The 18,981-nt window shown below is 36.4% G+C and overlaps 1 protein-coding gene across 4 annotated transcripts in view; it reads right to left on the bottom strand.

Annotated features, from left to right (window-relative positions):
• The window catches only part of TTK (TTK protein kinase), a 32,179-nt gene extending 13,215 nt beyond the window's left edge, over nucleotides 1–18,964 (bottom strand). Inside the window, exons 1-12 of one of the 4 annotated variants that reach the window (XM_017742906.1) lie at nucleotides 18,944–18,964; nucleotides 17,136–17,305; nucleotides 16,337–16,400; nucleotides 14,826–14,970; nucleotides 14,325–14,550; nucleotides 10,016–10,122; nucleotides 6,241–6,384; nucleotides 3,010–3,118; nucleotides 2,807–2,882; nucleotides 2,628–2,725; nucleotides 1,987–2,086; nucleotides 1,183–1,306 (exon numbers count right to left, since the gene is read on the bottom strand). In XM_017742906.1, the coding sequence (XP_017598395.1) occupies nucleotides 1,183–1,306; nucleotides 1,987–2,086; nucleotides 2,628–2,725; nucleotides 2,807–2,882; nucleotides 3,010–3,118; nucleotides 6,241–6,384; nucleotides 10,016–10,122; nucleotides 14,325–14,550; nucleotides 14,826–14,970 (1,129 nt within the window). In that variant the 5' untranslated portion in view covers nucleotides 16,337–16,400; nucleotides 17,136–17,305; nucleotides 18,944–18,964. Of the gene's footprint in view, nucleotides 1–1,182; nucleotides 1,307–1,986; nucleotides 2,087–2,627; nucleotides 2,726–2,806; nucleotides 2,883–3,009; nucleotides 3,119–6,240; nucleotides 6,385–10,015; nucleotides 10,123–14,324; nucleotides 14,551–14,825; nucleotides 14,971–16,336; nucleotides 16,401–17,135; nucleotides 17,306–17,785; nucleotides 17,807–18,943 lie in introns of those variants that run through there. The other 3 variants (XM_008640211.2, XM_017742907.1, XM_017742905.1) reach the window with 3 other exon arrangements.
• Between the last annotated feature and the right edge of the window lie 17 nt (nucleotides 18,965–18,981).

The following is an 18,981-nucleotide window of genomic DNA, read 5'->3' as shown; positions in this document are numbered from 1 at the left end:
GTGGAAATAGTTTTCTGATGAAAACACTAAAATTGCAAGTAACCACAAGAGGTTAGTACACATACTCCATATTCCATGATGTTGGTAAATGATTAGTAGCAACCTTCTAGATTTTACTGGCCCTGAAATCCTTGCTATAAATCCAAGCTGGTTATAACATTTTCCAGGAAGACACAACATAATCTCATGCCATCCCTATTTCTAGGTGACTTCACACAACAGTCAAAATCCATGTATTGATAACTCAACATTTACTGAAGTATTTATTTCTGAAATACACCAAAACTGACAGTTCTTAAAAGAACTTTAGAAACCAATCTCCAAAAGTATGTTAATAATACAGTAAAAATCCCAGCCATTCAAATGATAGCAAAACCTTAAATTTCTTTAAAGGATAATTCTAAAAATGACAGTATACTTAAGGCTAAAACCCATGTTTAATCCAAAGCATTTAAAGCAATACAAAGTGTAACAGCGTATTTGATTGACACTGAAGTTTAATACTGTAAATGTACACATTTATTTAGTACAAGTGTCATTCACACAAAAGGATTCCAGCAATACAAGTTAAATTATATTGCAATGAATATAGGAAAACAAAGGTAGAAATTATCCAGGACTTTTTGCATGACAGGAAAAAAAGGAGCATAGGAGAAGCAAACCACTATAATTGGTCTCAAAAAAAACCCTAAAAATGGAGGCTTCAAGAAATTTATAGTCTTTCATTTGAATTTCTCTCCATCAACAGCTACCTTTTGTCCTTTGGTATAAACTAATACTGTTACTTGAAAAACTGGCAATATTTTTCTACTCTCAGGCTGGCAAATCTCCCACCATTGCTATTTCAAAGCCTATTTGTTGCACGTATTTCAAGAGGTAAGAACATAATGAATTAGCACTATACTTGATATTTTACTTCCATCCCAGCACTTCACAGTTTTGGATATTGTCACAGTTGAGACTTTTGTGGGTTTTGGGGCTTCTTTTTTTCCCACAACTATCAAAGATACCACATAAAAGCCAAATTTTATTTAACCACTCCCCAAATCCAATCAGACCAACTTCTGCTTTTTGGAAAACATTTTATTTAGCAACACATTTTTTAAAAATAAACACATTTAAAAAGCACACTTTCAATGTTTTTTCTGTTTCAAACTACTCAGACATGACATTAATAGTTACCTTCTTTTTTCGTCACAAGACTTGTATCCACTTTGGTTTTGAGAGTTACAGTTGAATTGGTAGCTGTTTCTGAGCTGCCCTTATCCAACATCTGCAACTGTAAAGCCATTTTTTCTTGTAAGGACTAAAGAACATAAAAAGCATCTTAAAGAATCAAAGCAAAACTCAAGAGTAGTATCCAAAAGACATTTCCTTACAGTAATTAAATGGCAGATGCACCACAAATCAAACATGCTTCAGGGAAGAGTGCAGGTTACACAGACAAGTATTACTGATGCTATTTTCAAATACATAAACACTGAATTTCATAATCCAGTTTCTATAATAAAGACACCTAAATGCTTTCTATTCTGGAATTTTCTTTTAGGGGATGGGGACATGAAAATGTAAGACACAGCTGAAAACCAATCTCTATCAAAAGCTGTAATTCATGGCTCCATAGAGCACTTTAACTTAGTTGAATAGACTTCATTAAATAGAGTACTTCCCATGTTAAAATTCATGACTACAGCTGAAAGAGGTCCTGTAGTCAAACCGAAATCTGTTTATCCCCTCTTCATTCACTGTATTTCTAACACCACTCCCATTGCTCAGATGTACTGTTCAGAAAAAGCTCTTTTTTAATGCCCAATTATGCATAACAATTTTCAAGTTTAAAAGCCACAATGTATGTTTCTATCCACAAATAATTAAAGGGAAACCCTACATTATTTCTTTCTTGAATTGAAAAAGTTTTTATCTTTCTTACTAATACCATAGGATAGATCAAGTTTCTTTTATGTATTTAAAAAATATTTAAGTTACCTGCAAATCTCCCAGGCTGTATGAATCATGCCCACTAGATTTTGGTTCTGATGGTGGAAAAGGTGCAACGAAGGCTGTTTGTTTGGAGCTGGACATTTGCCTATTGAAGTAATATTGTTAATTACATCATATGCCAACACACAGTGTGGTGACGGCTTTTATTGTAAATGAGATGAGAAAAGTAGTTGTGAGAAGACTTTTGACTACAAGCTTCAAATATAGAGAAAAGCAGGTCCACTCAGACAGCAGAGTGAGAAACAATACAAAGAAGTCCTATAAGATGAGGATTTTAAAATATTTTGGAAGTTATGAGACTACCTTATCTCTAATTTTAAAAACTGGACTACATAAAAGTAAAGATATTTTGAACAAAATTTATTTTGGCCTTAATTTCCGTTCCTTTTGAGCTTACTGAATAGCCAGAACAAGAAATTTATGTTTACATGCTTTCATACAAAGAATCTGAGTAGTAGGATCAGAAGTAGGTTACTGCAGTACCGGTTGCACCTATAATGATTATTTGTCCCAAACCTTCAGGTCAAATTTAACATTAACATCTGACATTCCCACTATCCAATAAAAGCACCACTGAAAAGGAGTATTAAGATCTGTTGTGCTGTAGGTAAACCCAATAATCATACCTCTTAGTAACACTAGCCGTGAGTGGGACATCTGAATCCTCCATGTCATCACCATCATCAGATAGTAGGGCAACAGGAACCCTCCCAAATTGGCAAATCTAAGAGCAAAGTCGAAGTTATCAGGTGTGTAAAGCAGAATAAAGAGTTTAGGATTTTTAAGAAAATGTTACTTGTTTTACCTGGTTAGATTTGTTTAGTGGTCTCAATGGATTGTGGTAATTAACTAGGGCACCCAGTTCCTGTGACTTCTCTTCCCTGAAGGAAAAAACAAACTCAAACAAAAAAAAAAAACCCACAAAACAAAACATGACACTGTAGTGTATGTGTTTGGTTTTGGTTTAAATGATGCTGTAAGACATTAAATAAGAAATTAAGACATTACCTAATTAAAAATCTGGTAACAGTAGAAGAATTTTCACTAGAATCGCTCCTTTTTATGCTTCTGTGATTTCCACCTATATTCTGAAGTCCAGACTCCTGTGCACTTGATACTGTAGCAAAAATAGTTAGAATCATTCAGATCATATCAGACAAATTCAACTGAATCATTCTAAGCAATTAACTGGGCTAAATTAAACCAGCTGACTTCACTGAGAGCAAATTTGAGAATGGTCATACAAGCTGTGACAGGTCAGGGAATATCAAGGCAGGCAATAGCAAACAACTCATTCAGCAGCCCCATCTTAATCCAGTATAGAATCTTGCTTGATTATTGAGATTTGGCAAAAATTTTCTGAAGTTGTACATTAATCTTAAAATGAAGTGTCAAGTCAACTTAATAAACTTTGTTAAGGCATATATTTCAGATATACTTTATGGTAAGCAGAACCAGAAATCAAATTATTTGTAAAGTCATTCTAGAACCTCAAATCCACAAATAAACAGTTCAGAACAACACTGTCTTCCACATTATTTTTTACAGGGAAGGACATTTCTCAGAAATTAGGAAACCACAAGAACTCAGAATACACTAATGAAAATATATCAGCACCTTAATGAACACACATTCACATGTTACAACACAGTTTAATTCTTCATTTAGGGAACAATGAGGAATACAAGCTATTTTAAGCACCTTCAGAGAAACAATAATCTCTTGAACTCAACTATTTTCCTGACAAACCCTTTTTAAAGAATTCAAATTAATATCTGGTTATTTTGATTAAGATCTCTTCCATGCTACAAGATTTTTTTTTTTAAAAAGACAGACACCAAAGAACATATTAAAAAAAAAGAACACCAAAGACAACAGGAAGTGTTCAAAAGCCAGGTTGAATGGTGCTTTGAGCAACCTGATCTAGTGGAAAGTATTCCTGCCCCATAGCAGGGGCTCAGAACTAGATGATCTTCAATGTCTCTTCCAACCCAAACCACACAACAATTCTAAGATATTATATAATATCTTCTACATCACATAGGCCTTGTGTTCCACCAGTATAGGAAATTATCTGCTTCACCAACAAAATTCATGGCCATCCACAGCATTCCAAGAAATCACAATTTAAGGACTTTTTAATATAGTATTTATCTCAGCATTTTTAAATTTGTATCAGTTCATTAAAACAAATTTTACTTTTCTTTTGAATTCTCCCATATTCCCCTTCTACTTTCAGCCAGAAGTCAGACTTCTGGCAGATGAACAGTGAGGTATTGCTTATTTTTAATACCTAATGTTTTATAAACTACTTATGCCAATAGACTTAACTACTCATTTAAATAAAAAAGGGCTTCAATGCACAATGTAGTTTTATTAGGGACCCAGGACCATCATCATCTCACGAATGCTTCCCACACTTTTTCTAAACAAAGTTGTTTTTTTTTTTTACCACCAAGCCTGCCACTGGACTCTCACATCCAGCTGGTGATCTACAATACTTTCATTTCTTCACAGTCTGAGATAGCCTATCTGCTTCTCATGATAGTCCTGAGCACAGCTGAACGCCACGACCTAAGGGTCTTTTCCAACCAAAATGATTCTAACATGATTCTGTGATCTACCTTTCTTAAATACTAAATTACTTTTTCCCAACTGTGTTTGATTGCAGTTGGTATGTCAAATACTTTAGATTGCTGTGCATGAATGAAAGAGAAGAAGGAATTAAAGGTTTCTAGACTTGATGCATGGTTTATATTTGCATCACAACACAAACTGCACGCAACTGTCAAAAGCAATCTTTTGAAGCTGTGAACAAATGCATTTACATATACAGCATTCATATTTCCAAATAAAAAAACTTTCAAAAGCAGCTCTTCAAATGGAAATACAAAACAGAAAAGAGCTAAATGCTAATACACTAAAATAGCCTCTGCTGTTCCAGAGGGCCATACAAATTCATTTAAAGCCAAATTCAGTGATTTAGGCCATGCATGTCCCAGAGTTTGAGATATTTCAAGTCTGGTGTTATTTACCTTTTAAACTTTAATCTTTAAATAACTGAATTAATAGTTAGCATTTTTTAAATACCTAATTACAAACTCATATATATGAAAAAATAAATGAGCCTACTCTTGCCCCAAAAGTTCACTGCTTCCTAACTGGCAGGCAGGGTTTTGCCATGCATTCTCACAGGTATTGCCTTTGCTCTGCAGCAGCAAGTCAATGTCAGCGAGAAACTGTACAATCCATGAAGGATATTGATACTCTACAAGACATTCTCCTGTGGCCCAGTACATCAGCAGTGGCACTTACGATGCCTATATCCATGATGATAAATGGTAAACAGAATAAGACAGAAAATAAAGTTCATTAAAAATTAATGCCATAGCTGAATACTATTAAAAGTGTTCACCCCCAGCTAGTGTTTCACTCAAAGGTTGATTCAATAGGTGCCAGGCAAATCTCAAACACCATTCCTGAAGATAAGGAAATTAAATCAGACCTATTTTACATTAATTCTGTCCTTATAAAATGAAAAAATATGGAAGTCCTAGACATCACTCTTGAAATGGTTAGCTGCACACACTTCAATCCTGAAGTCAACCATATTTTTTGTTCAATTCCACTCCAAATGAATTTATCTATTGAAAACTTCAAGAAATAACTGTTTCATTTTTGAAGTTATATACCCAGCAATAAGGATCACTTAGGATTTACGATACAGCCAAGCGCTTCAGTTTTGTACTGATAGACAGGTTTTGTCCATCTGTAAAATAAAGTTGAAATGGATTATTTTTCCTAGATTTGACTTCACTGAAATGACTGTCAAGGCTTCCCCAGTCTGTCCCAAGATATACCTCGAAGCAACCTATATATGTATAGCGTAGTCTGTATGTTTCAGTTCTAATTCTTCTCAACCAACAGTAGCTCTTACTTCACACTTCCAGCTGTAAGTCTCTATTACAAACTACAAATGCCTGATGACAGTCAGAGGAACACCCTCTGCAGAATTACGGAATCTACCATCCCACAACTCCTGCAAACTACAGTCACTGCACTGAAGATGAAAACAAGCACTGAAGGAATAAGATTCATAATATAGATAAATATATCTGTTTATTGGACAATAGAGATTCTGAGTTTGTATCTGGAGGGGACAAACACCAGTGACTTTTTTTCCAATCCAGAATCACATTATGCATAAACTCAACCAGTATTTTAAGAAACTGCAATTACCTGCAAAGTTCTCCTTCTCCTCATCTGAAAGTAACTGCTTTTTTTTCAAATGAAAGTTTTGCAGAGCAGTTTCCAACAGTTCCAGGGGAACAGCAGAGCACTCCACAGCTTTCTGAAGGATCTGCTTACACTTCTTCTCATTTGCTAAGTAGTAAGAAACAGAGTTAGAAATCACAGAAGTAAAAAAACCAATTACACTAGGACAGTATTTTTTTAAGGAGATGGTTACATTCATGTTGTCTTATATTCACTTTGCATCCTTCTATGAAGCCATTGTTCATTAGGGACTTTTCCCCTTACATTGCCATTTAAGGAAACTGCCCAGAAATAGTTAGAAGTGAATCACACAAGTCAATTTTTCACATTAAGTCGAATACCAAGTCAAAAAAACACTGAGAATGCATATTTTATAATGTTATAGGAACTGTAAGAAAATACAACACATTCCAAAATACATTTTTTCTGTAGTATCAGCAAGGAAACATGACCTTTATGAACTTCCATTCAGATCTGACCAGATAAAAATTTTATTATGCATGTATTATAAACATCTGTAAATGCACTTAATAAAAACCAAATTTAAACCCAGATGTTGTTAAGTAAAACATCACTACTCTGGACAGCATTACAGTTAAGAAAAGAGGAGAGAAAAGCAAGGATATTTTTTCATTGCAGGTTTAGACATTACTAAATGCCATAAACAGGTAACTTTGAAGAGAGCTGGGATAGAAAAGGGAGTGCTTTAACAAAACATATTGAAGCAGTCAATTTACATACATCAACAGGTACACAGGCATCTATTAGAAAAAGTAAAGTCAAATAACGAAAAAAGTGTACTGTAACCATGATACTTTCCTCAGTTTAAAGAGCATCTGGGCAAAATGATGCAATGTTTTGCTACAGCTGTCAAAGCCCCTGAAATCCCAAATGCTCTTCTTCCATTCCAAAGCAGCAAAACATAAACCACTTTGTTCTTACATACATGCCACATATATATAAGTATATTCCTTAAAACATATAAAGGTATATTAAGAGCAATATGTCCACAGCACTCAAAACTCCTTTTGTAAATTAAGTTAGACATCAGTGTTGCCAGTAGCTCAGGCTGGTGGAAGTGTAGTGTAGGTATCAGGAACTTATGCTTTAAGTAACCTATTATAAGAATATTAAATGGATGATGTCAGACACTGGAGCAAGGAAACACCAAAATTAGACGACCTATAATTTCATTTAAATCAATTTCGTGCTAATTTGTTAGAATTTGGTTTTTAACCATATAGTCAAATACTGTTTTTTCTCCAAATCATTAGCAAGTGGATAGGCTTTAAGAATCCTTAAACAGCATTCTGTGATTCTACCTTTGGCTATATTTAGTAACCACACATTGCTTCAATAAGACCTGCTACTCGAAAGTAATTCTTCCTAGTATTATGTGCCTCGTTGAGTAAGAAAGAGCATGACACCAAAACATGTATGTGAAAAATTAACTGCTTCATCCTCTTTAACAGATGAGGATCCAAGATAAAAAGTAAAGCCAGAAGTATTTCTGAATTTCAATCAGTCCATCACATACTAAAAGCCTGAACCAACCACCTTGGCATAAGATTTGAAAAAACCAAGAGCAGAGTTTTATCAACAGTCATGAGTTCTGACCAATTCACAGCAAATTATCTTCAAGTACACCACCCAAGGTACCCAAATAAAGAGAGCTCCTCATCTGAGGTATTTAAATGAAATTGTAGTCAGTATTTAAGAAAAAAAAAAAAAAGCCACAAAAACAGAATGGCACCTTTATTGTGTCACTCCATTTCCAGGTCACTGATATTCAATTATTAAGAAATCAACATCAATTTGCCAAGTCTAATTTCACAATTTCAACTTGAGCTTTTATCTTGAGCAAAACTGTGAGCTAAGGAAGAGAACATGCAATTAACTTTTTCTTCTTAATGCAAAAGGAAATACTGACAGGTGTGCCAAGCACTGCTGAAATCACTGGGATGAAAAAGTAACAAAGCACTACCCTCCTCCTTTGCCTCTGGTCTAAGTGGACACAGTGAAAAAGGAACAGCACTCTTAAGTAACAATATACAACTCACATGTTCCACTAATCCTCTTTGAAGCACCCAGCAGGGATACTGTAGCTCCATACACATTACCAAAGGACACCTAGATCAGCTCAAGGGTAACAGATCCAAATCAGAGAGCACACTGCAGATAGAACAAAGCCGATCATAACTGGCTTATTTGCTTTGGGATTAGGACTTCATTTTAGGTTGATTACTTGCTGTCAAAGTAAGAAACTATTGCATGAACACATCCCATAGCTACAGGATTAATTTAGTCATTGGTAACCTGTAGCAACATTTCTACACTTTATTAAATTACACAATAGGTATTGTTACACTTATTTAACAATATCTTTGTTATTGCAGTATTAGTGTTTAATTATCTGTTTAAATAAACATCCAGTGCTCAGTAAATAAATTATTAGCTTCTTTTTACTACTGTTTAGAAATTCAATACCAACAAGTTTATATTAGTACAAGACTGGTCAGATAACTTGACTTATGCATAACACAGAAACTGTGTAATTTCAAGACACAAACACAGATTTTTGTCTTCTTTTCCCCACCCTGTACAGGAGTCATTCATAAAACTTCCACTGTCAATTATTTTACATAGCACATACTTCTGAGTGGGGGGTGGTTCACAGCCTTTCCTGCTCCATTACCAATTAGCTTATCAGTTAAGAAAAACTGGGAAATCTGAGGAGACAAATGAGTATCTACTTATTGACTAACAAAATGGCTCTGCCTCATGCCCCACACTTTGAACATCTAAACTGTATCCTAAATTACAGTTAAATAGTAGTACTGGAGCAAAAATGTATAGACAAAACCACTATCAGTGGAAAATAAACAGAAGTGAAGAAAGGAATAACTAATAAAATGTATTTGGAATTTAGGGCGTAGAATAGACAGATTTAGTGTAGCTAAGTTTGGGGAGAATTTCTCCTACTAGGCAGTATACAAAAACTTGCACAATACTGAAAAAACCATGAAGGAAAACAAATCACAAAACTCAAAATATATCCATCAAGTCCTTTCCATTTAAATAAGAAAAAACAGCTTTCATGGAATGAGCTTGCCTTTCTGTACAGAGCAAACTGTCAAAGGAAGAAATAAACAGGGTGACATAGATTGTTGGTCAAATCACCCATGGAAACCAAAGAAGAGACACCCAAAAATACAAGCTTATGGGCAGCCAACACAGCATTGCTATCGAGTACCAGGGGCAACCAAATAGCATATTGACAGTGTATTTTGGTTTAATAAAAAACATAGTCTATACATGCTGTTTGGAAGAAGACAGAATTTCCTCCACAAGCAAGCAAAGTATTTGAGCATCACTTTTCAAAGCAAGAGCCTTACTCAAAAGCCTTCCACTGCAAGATCTAAATTAGAAAAGTAGAAGCTATTAACAATTTTCACCTGGTTTGAAAGTTATTTCTAAAAAAAAAAAAACCCAATGAATTGTGTGTATATTTTCATTTTAAGAGTGAACACATGTTCTCAGTAAATTTCAATCAAAGAAAAAAATCCAGGTTTTTTTCTTTCTGATTTAATACTTATTGTTTCCTTACAAATTATGTAAGGGAGCAGAAGTTTAAAACAACCAAACTGAGAACAACACAGAACAGCAACACCAAGCAAGTTGTTGGGTTTGGTGGTTTTTTTGTGGGTTTTTTTTTTTGTTTGTTTGTTTTTTAACACACCTTGTGATAGCTCAAACTGTGCAAAAGCCACATGCACAAAAGCAAATTTCTTGCAGTTCAGTCTGGCCAGATGAAATTGGTCCCGTGCCTCCTCTGGATCTTGAAGACTGTAAAGACAGCATATTCATAGTTACACAAGGTGAAGAGCTTGAGAAGGATGAAGTTCAGTGAAGCTTTAGACAGCTTCAAAAAAGCAATCCACCTACAGTCTAAAGATTTTCCTCCTTCTCAAAGCAATCAGTGAACTACAAATAAGCAAAGAATCTTAAAATTCTAATAATTGAAAGATAAAGCTGAACCTTCCCAAAACTTACAGGACTAAATCCTTAAGATATTTCACACTTCATTTACTATTGGCAATTTTAATCCTAGTGTTACATTCAGCCACAGATTGCTGAGTAGGTTAATGCTTGCACACAGCACACCAATGTTTAAACATTCAAGAGGAACCACAGCCTAAGTAAATACCAGTCAAGATACAAAAGGCCTAAGTCTACATCACTATGAAATACATTAATGTTACATTTCAACAGATGTAAAGAAAAAGGAGCCTAACACTTTTACCAGCAACATCCATAATCAAGACATAAAGGAACTCTCTCCAAAGTTCCCCCTTGACTCAACAGGTAAGCAAAGGTACCACTTAGAAGTGAGGAGAGCAAAAGATTATGACCATGGCTCAAAATAAAAGTACAGAAAAATACAACATGGAAAGGTAAAGAACAAATTTTCAGTAGAATTCTGAGGAATTTTGAATGAGAGAAGTTTCTCATAGTTTAGGCATGTTACTAGAGTCATGTAGGTTTACTGAACTCAGCTCTGCCCATCCAAAGCAATAGGACAGGCACAGAATAACCCACCTGCAGGCAAAGTCTGAGCAAGAGAAATTAAGCTATGATGTAGCACATTTGCTTTCAAAGAGTTTGTTAAAATTTAAGTTCCTGTAGCAAGCAGCAACAGCTTGGATAGCAATACACTGAACAAGACCTAACACTAGCAACAGGCACCAAGTGCCACACGCTTGGTGGCACTGTGCTACAGCCAGAAGCATTCCATGAGAGCAGGCCTGGCATTGCTAATGTACAGTACAGAAAATCAGACAGAGAAGCATTGTTTGTCTTCAACTGTTTCAGAGCACACTCAAGGGTTCTTCAGACAACCTTGGTATCATAATAGGTTAAAAGGTATTGGCACAGCCAGACTACAGCTAAGGAAGATACCAGGACAAAAAAGGTCCAGTGCCAAGAATGGAATAATCCAGTTTCTCACCTACAGGTTGCACAGACAAGTGATTGAGAGCAGGCTTGGGGAGAAAGACTTAGGGGTGATGGCTGATGAAAAAGTCAACACGAGCCAGCAGTGTGCACTCACAGCCCCAAAAGCCAAACAGAATCCTGGGCTGCACCAAAAGGAGCGTGGTCAGCAGGTCAGAGGAGGCGATTCTTTCCCCCTGCTCTTGGGAGATCACACCTGAGACACTGCATTCAGCTCTGGGACCCCCAACATAAAAAGAACAGGGACCTGTTGACACAAATCCAGACAAGGGCCACAAAGATGATTAGGCAGCTGGAGCACCTCTCCTATGAGGATGGGCTGGGAAAGTTGGGGCTGTTCACCTGGAAAAGAGAAGGTTGCATGGAGACCTCACAGCAAACTCCCAGTATCTGAAGGGGGCCTGCAGGGAAGCCAGAAAAGGACTTATTGTCAGGAACTCTAGTGGTAGAACTAGGAAAAATGGGTACAAAATGAAAGGGGAAATTTAGTAGGTATGAGGCAGAAATTCTTTACTGTGAGGGTGGTGAGACCCTAGAACAGACTGCCCAAGGAGGTTGTGGATGCCCCAACTCTGGAAGCATTCAAGGCCAGGCTGGAAAAGTTCTTGAGCAACCTGGTCTAGGGGTAGGTATCCCTGTCTATGGCAGGAGGCGTTGGGACTAGATCATCTTTAAGATCCACTCCAATCGCTTAACATTCTACAATTCTACAATCAGAACAAAACAGTGTTGATGGCAGTAGATACTTAAATCTCAAGCCATTGCCACTGCTTCTGAAGTCTGTGATGCTGACTTGCTTTTCCACCTTGTTTAGGTGGAACATTTGGGAGAACAGCAAACAATTCTACTGAAAAGCACATTTCTTCTCCCACCAAAGGTAGTATCATCAGAGCACCTATCAATGTCACTTAACCTGCAGTATCAGTATTGCTTTACTTACAATAGCTAAAAAAATACACCAGAAGCACTCTACAAAGTGATAAGAGGATTTTCTTTAACAGAAGCTAAAACCAAACACAGACAAATATATAGTACTACACAAACTGACAGCCAGGAACAGAGAAGGTAGAGTGTAGAACACCAGGGAAATTTTGAAAAAAATTATGAGCAATGAGAGAAAGTTATGAGCAGTAAGTAAGTATGCCAAACACAAAAGATCCAAATAAGTAGTCACTGATTAACTTAAGATTAATCTCCAAAAACTACAGACAATCAACATTGCTGGTTTTTAAGTCCAATCAGCCAAAAGCAATTTCTTTGCTGGTGTGATTACAGATGTAGCTCATAAATGTAGTTTCATATAAATACTTGATATTATATGCCACTGTGGACAAGGAAGTATTAGCTTATAATAAATGATTAAGAACAAGCTAGTATCTGAAAGTAATTTCCAAATGAGGAATCATCATTTAGGGAGATGCTTATAGTGAAGTTCCATTGGAATTGATGCTATATAAGATTTTGGTGGACACATTTTTTAAAAGGTGTTTGGAGTGGGTTGTTCATCTTTTTAAAAAAAAAAAATCACTAGGCAAGTCAAACATATGACTGATATTTGCCAATTAAAAAATACGCAGCAGAAAACAAAAAGAGCAGATCTGAGCTACCTAGTGAGATAGGGAGATTCTACAATAATGCTGGCTACTAAAGTAGAAATTATTTTAGTACAGCTGTAGAGTGCATGTCAATACTGAAACAAGACAGACTACTCTTCCAAGAAGGTCCCTAGAGGCTGTAGCAGTGAAACCACTAAAGACATTTCGTGAGACACCACTGAAACTGAACTGTTCATACTATTAAGGAATTAACAAGCTACTGACAGCACCTTTGGTTTTGCTTTCTGCAATACATCACACATATGATGAACATAGCTTTAGTACACATCTTGAAAGTATCCACCTTTCAAACCATGCTCTAAAGATCAAGTGAAAATAGGTTCAAGTGATTAGGGAGGTAAGAAACAATCTTTCTGAACTTAAAACTCTCCTACAGTGAGATAACAGATGTGACTTGATCACTATTCTGGAAAAGAATTTCCAGAGACTACAGTCCAGAAGCCTATGTTACACAGTTTCTGCTCTGAAGAAAAGCAATTAGCCTTTGAATGAGAATGCCATCTTGCAATGTTTCTTTAAACCTTCCTGGAAGAGATTCTTTACCTACACAAAAACACTTTCCCTCTTCAAGATACTAAAGATTCACAAGGTCATTATTCACTCCTGTTTCTCAACAGGAGATTCAACAGATTACTTTCACTGTATGCTTTCAGTAACAGTGATGCAGCAAGATCCATGCAAATGACAGTACAGAGAACTAGACACTTGTCATCCTGCAAGTGAAACCATACGCCAAAAAGTCAAATAGGGAACAAATATACAAGATTAGCTATGTTCACTGGCAGATCACTTGCTAGGCTCTAATTTTTAGATTGGTGCATTGTTTAAATACAGCTCTTCATCAAAATATTTGCTGTAATGGTATTTCAAGTGACAAAAGAACCCCTAATACTAATTATAACCCTGTCCCAAACTATGTCTGAACACATCTGTATAACCACACTGTTCAAATTTGGGCTGAATAAAACAATAAATGACCACAACCAAAACTAATTTTCAAAGTATGGAACTAGAGAATGATGTTCTGAGACATTCTGCCTATCCTAAGGCAGCTAATTTAAACTGTGATAAGTCTTTTCTAGTAAGAGAGAAAGCATACTGAAATAAAGCTCAGAAGAGGAACTCATGTACCTCAACTTGTACCTTACATAGATAACCAAGAAAAAATGAGAAGTGTGCTAACATCTCTAAATCAAATAACTCTAAACAATCATGTTTATTAGCACATACAAAAAATGCAAGTACTGTGGAGACAACAGATAAGCTGACTAAACAAAGCAACTTACCTTCAAGGACCCAGAATAAAAACATCCACGCTCAAAATAATAATGTGTTGCAGAAAACACTAACAAAACAAAGTATTCTTATCTTAATTCAAACACAGAATGATGAGTTCTTCTATTGAAAACTTATACTTACGCTTTCAACTCAGCAAATCTCACAAGGATGCGAGCATAGCTCTCATCTTGACTGTGCTTTTCTGCAGGTAATGCAGTCACCGCTTGACTGTAACGACCAATAAGTCTATTGAGTAGGCTAACATCCATCTGAGGAACACCCTTTTTCTCTAGTTTAAGCAAAAAACATAGCCAATCGTCTGGATTATTTCTTGTCATCATTATTTGATTAACAGTTCCAGAGTTATCTGACAGAAAAACAAAACAGGAGATTGATTAAAATAGCAGCAAACATGTACAGAAGGAAACACTTTTTGTAAGCTTTCATGCAAGAAAGTTACAGACTATTTTTTAAACAAGATTAAAGCAACACAGCTAAGAAAGAAGGAGAGACGAAATTTACTTTGTGGTCATTAATACTGAAGAAACACTAAACTTGAAACCCTTTCAGTTAATGGTTCTTACACTCAGTCTAAGTTAAGAGCTTTTGCGTAAGTGACAGTAGAATAACAAAACCAAATACCTGTTGTATCAGCTGAGATTTTAGCATAGTTAAACTCATCTGTGATATTCTCTTCATTTCTGTATTTGTTTTTCAAGTTTCTAACTCTATTCATGATTGATGTTATCTGCGGCAATCCTCTTTCACTCAGGTCTGTCTCCTCCATCTGCAGGCACGAGGTTAAAAACAGTGAAGTTACTGAAGAACCCTGTTGTAGCTCATTTTGATTGGAATTACCCTGTGAAAGCCTCTCAAGTATCATTTGCAGCTTGAGACTCAACCACATGATGTAACCAATACTCTATTTAAGCCCATGGCAACATAGTTATACAAGTAAGCTTCTTCACAGAAGACAACTTGGACAAATAAAAAGAATCGGTACTTAACTGATCCACCCAAATCCTAATCCATACTTCACAGTAGCCCTTTCCAATAAGGTATATTCAGCATTTGAATAGTGTAGGATGCATTGTCTGAAACAGCTTCCAGTCTGTTGCATTAAATCACATTCTGAACTCATAATTAGGCTGGCTTTAGTTTAGCACACAATGTTAATCCAAGCCCCTTGCCACAGGTTACAGTTTTCACAGTGGGCTAAGCAGAAAAGAATTCACATTCTCCTCTGCTCAAAGGAGAAAGACAAGTGACACCTATTTTTAAGCTTCTAAAAGGAGATTTAGAGATTCAAAGACTTCTTATAAGAAACTTACGCCAAGTCCTCAATGTTACAACAGTTTACCATCAGCTGAGATAATACATGTATACAGCTGAGAGAGAAGAATCTAGGCAATCAGAGCAGAGCAAGACTGCTAAAATAAACTAAAAAAACCCTAATGATTTCTTCCTTTTTTGCCTACAATAAACAGCTTTTCCCACATCCATGTTCCATGCATCTAAAGAACATGAGAATTTTACTAAGAACTGTGGTGAATTTAGTGCATGTTCAGGGGATTTGACTTCCTAATTACTGTGAAGTTGGGCCCAGAAATAGGGAAAGTAACACACTTCAGGCAGACTAAATAGGCTCAAAGAAAGACTAACTTTACTTCTACAGTGAAATGTTCGTCTTTGTTCCTTTTGTACTTGTGTATAACAAATCAACAAAAGTTGCTGGAGGGCTCAGAAACTTTAGATCTATTTTTAGGTGAATTATTGATAGAGAAGGAATTGAATGGAATAAAGTTTATCTACCTTTAACCCCACTACCTAAAAAATACATCAGGCACCACTCTCAGGAAGTCTCACAAATAACTTTTAGAGCATTATGCACCAGAAGCTGGCATGTCTAAAAGCACTAGACTCCCAGCTTTCCCCAAATAGAGACCACAAATCAGAAGGATTATCATGCTTACAAGAGCTAGCATGCAAAGGTATATAAGGCAAAAGTAGGCATATTTCATGTTCATCCTGAACTAGATATGGCCCACCAAGAATATCATGCCTGCTCTTGTCTATATAGGTGCTCTTTTGTAGGGTCAGTTTCACTGTGCAAATTCCAAGACTTAATCCACCAAAAGCACCATCTACGTTACCACTATGACGAGTCCTCAGCACCTTAAGGGTCTGGAGAGACACTCAAATAGCCTCAAGCAAGACCTACAATGAAAAAAGCCCAAAAACCTATGAAAGCTAAAGACTGTATGCTAAATCAGTAGTATCTGAAATACAATTTTTGTTTCACAGAACAGAGACAAAAGAAGGAGCCCTCCTCTCATTTATATTCAAAAATGTATGCTGAATAAATTTTAATTTCAATGTTTGTTTGGAACTTGCTTTAATATCTATTTCTCCCTAAGAGTCAATTTAGGCTGTTCTGAGAGCAGGTCTGTAAACTGTCCCATCTTTTGGGGATCGTACTGCTAAAAATTACATAGGTGATACAGATGATACTGATTTACTTCATAAGGAAAGTTTTGGTACACATTGCAGTTTTGCCTTTTAAAGATACAGTCGAAGGGGCTACAGGAAATCAGATACTCAAATCTCCTCTCTATGGGTGAGACTATTCATCAGAGATCTGCTTCTGAACAGTACCCATTCCCTCAAATTATGCATGAAGTAGTCAGCTTCTCCAGAACCTGAAGCACCAAGACAATCAAAAGAAATTTACCTCATGTTAAGTAATACACAATATCTCATGACAACTGTAATTGCTAACAACTCCCAGGTGGATTTGGGATTTCTTAAACATAGTCTTTACATTTTCCTCACCAGTGTCAAAGGTTCGTAATTCTTCCTGCAGTGATAGCTTCCCAAATGCAGTAGACAAAAAGAAAAATACATTTCTGTATAAATTAGATTTTAAGTCTCAACAGTAAATATCAAACTTACATTTATGGTGGTCTGCTTAACTGCTCAAGGTTTGATGTGCTATGGAGAAAAACTCTCCTGAAGAATAGATATGCCTTGTCAAAAAGGTAAGATGGATGAGGGTCAGACTACCTCAGATGATCCCAAGAACCCAAAGGCAAGAAATGTAGCTCTCCATCCTGAAGAAGTTCCTGTGGATCAAAAATTGATGGCTTAAACCTTGAAAGCTTACCCTGCAAGCTTGCCTAATTTTCGAGATATCCCAGAAATACAGTTTTCATTAAAATCAATTAAACTATTCCTAGTTAGTAATAAAAACAGAACAAAAAAAGCTTAAAGAAAACTTTTTGAATGAGGACAAGCACTTCCAAATGTATTAGCTTGCTGTGACATTTAGAAACTAAAAAGTACACTAAGGGCATATTCATCTACATATTGCCATGATTTGCCAGTAATCTTTCTGCTCATGCCAATGTTCAACCATAAGCAAGTATTCAGAGGTTCGTATTTTCTTAATCTGCTGCATAATTACTCTTAAATCATTTGCCATTAATTACCCTGGTGTATAGATATATATTTTGAAAATCTGACAACAGCAAATACCAAATGCTGTTACATCGGCACCGAATAGGAACTGAGGTTGTAACTGCAACAGCTATACTGCAGCATACCTGAGATCTAGAAATGCCTGCAGGAGAGAAGGCTGGGAACAGGAAAGCTGGGGACAGGGAGAACACATAATGCAAAGATCAGGAAGATATAGAACTACTTCTAAAAGTGTAGAAGTTAAAGTAACTTCAGCCCACAAAATAAGGAGCCAAAGGACAGAGACTTGAAAGCAGCAAACAAATGAAGTGGCAGTACAGGTTGGTGATAAGATTCCACGTCTAACACACTCAAAAATAGTCACTGATAATAAAAAGAAGTACCAGCATCCAGTCTTGAAATACTGTATTTGCTGTATTACATTACTTGTTCTGTTTCCAAATGAATACAGATAAAGTTTTTCCTCAAGTGCAAATTTTAAGAAAGTTTGAAAATATTATTTAACTATTGAATAAAAAGATGCACTGTTCCTATCCCTGGAATCTAGTGATATTTTGCTTTTGTCTACTCAAAGAGCTGCAGAGTGCAGTAAGAACTTTAAGCAAGCACCCAAGAGTTTACCTGGCTTTTATCCACCAAGTGAATTGATCTGTCTAGTAAACGAAATTAACATTACCCTATTATCTATATTTTCATTATATGTCAACACCATTGTAGCTACATTGTTGTCTTGAATAGTTGTTTAGCTCTGTTCCTCTGCCTGATTAAAGCATCTACTAATGCCAAGATAGTATACGATGAAGAACTTTTAAGTCCTCTACGAAGGAGAGGTAAAATGACACAGGTTTCTGAAGCATCTACCCAGGCTTTAAAAAATACAATCTATACAAGTACATAATCTTTCTTTGGCTTTGTTTACAAGTCCTAAATCAGGATTTTCTTAAAAGGAAAACAAAAACTCCCAACACTAAGAAAAAGCGCTGTCGATTTAAAAAAATTAGCAACACTAGCGAAGAAAAGTAGAAAAATATTAAAATCTAACGTAAGACACAGAAAGCATAAGACTCGAAGATGCAAAATAGAGCTAAGTAAGAGAGAGACTGAACAGCACCGGAGCAGGTGAGGCAATGTGGCATAAACAAAGACCGTGAGGCGGCGACGGAGACGAGCAGACGCAACAAGGTTCCCCCGCCCTCAGGGGCGGAAGCCCCGCGAAGCCACCGCTCTCCTGCGGCCCCCCCGCCGACCAGCACCCATGCTGCCCCCCGGCCCCCTCCACCTACCCTCCCTCACTCCGCTGCTCCCCAGCCCGGTTCCCTCA

This window comes from Corvus brachyrhynchos, unplaced genomic scaffold (genome assembly GCF_000691975.1).
Source record: "Corvus brachyrhynchos isolate BGI_N302 unplaced genomic scaffold, ASM69197v1 scaffold87, whole genome shotgun sequence".
In the NCBI taxonomy this organism is placed as follows: domain Eukaryota; kingdom Metazoa; phylum Chordata; class Aves; order Passeriformes; family Corvidae; genus Corvus; species Corvus brachyrhynchos.
This window is presented reverse-complemented; position numbering and strand designations above follow the sequence as displayed.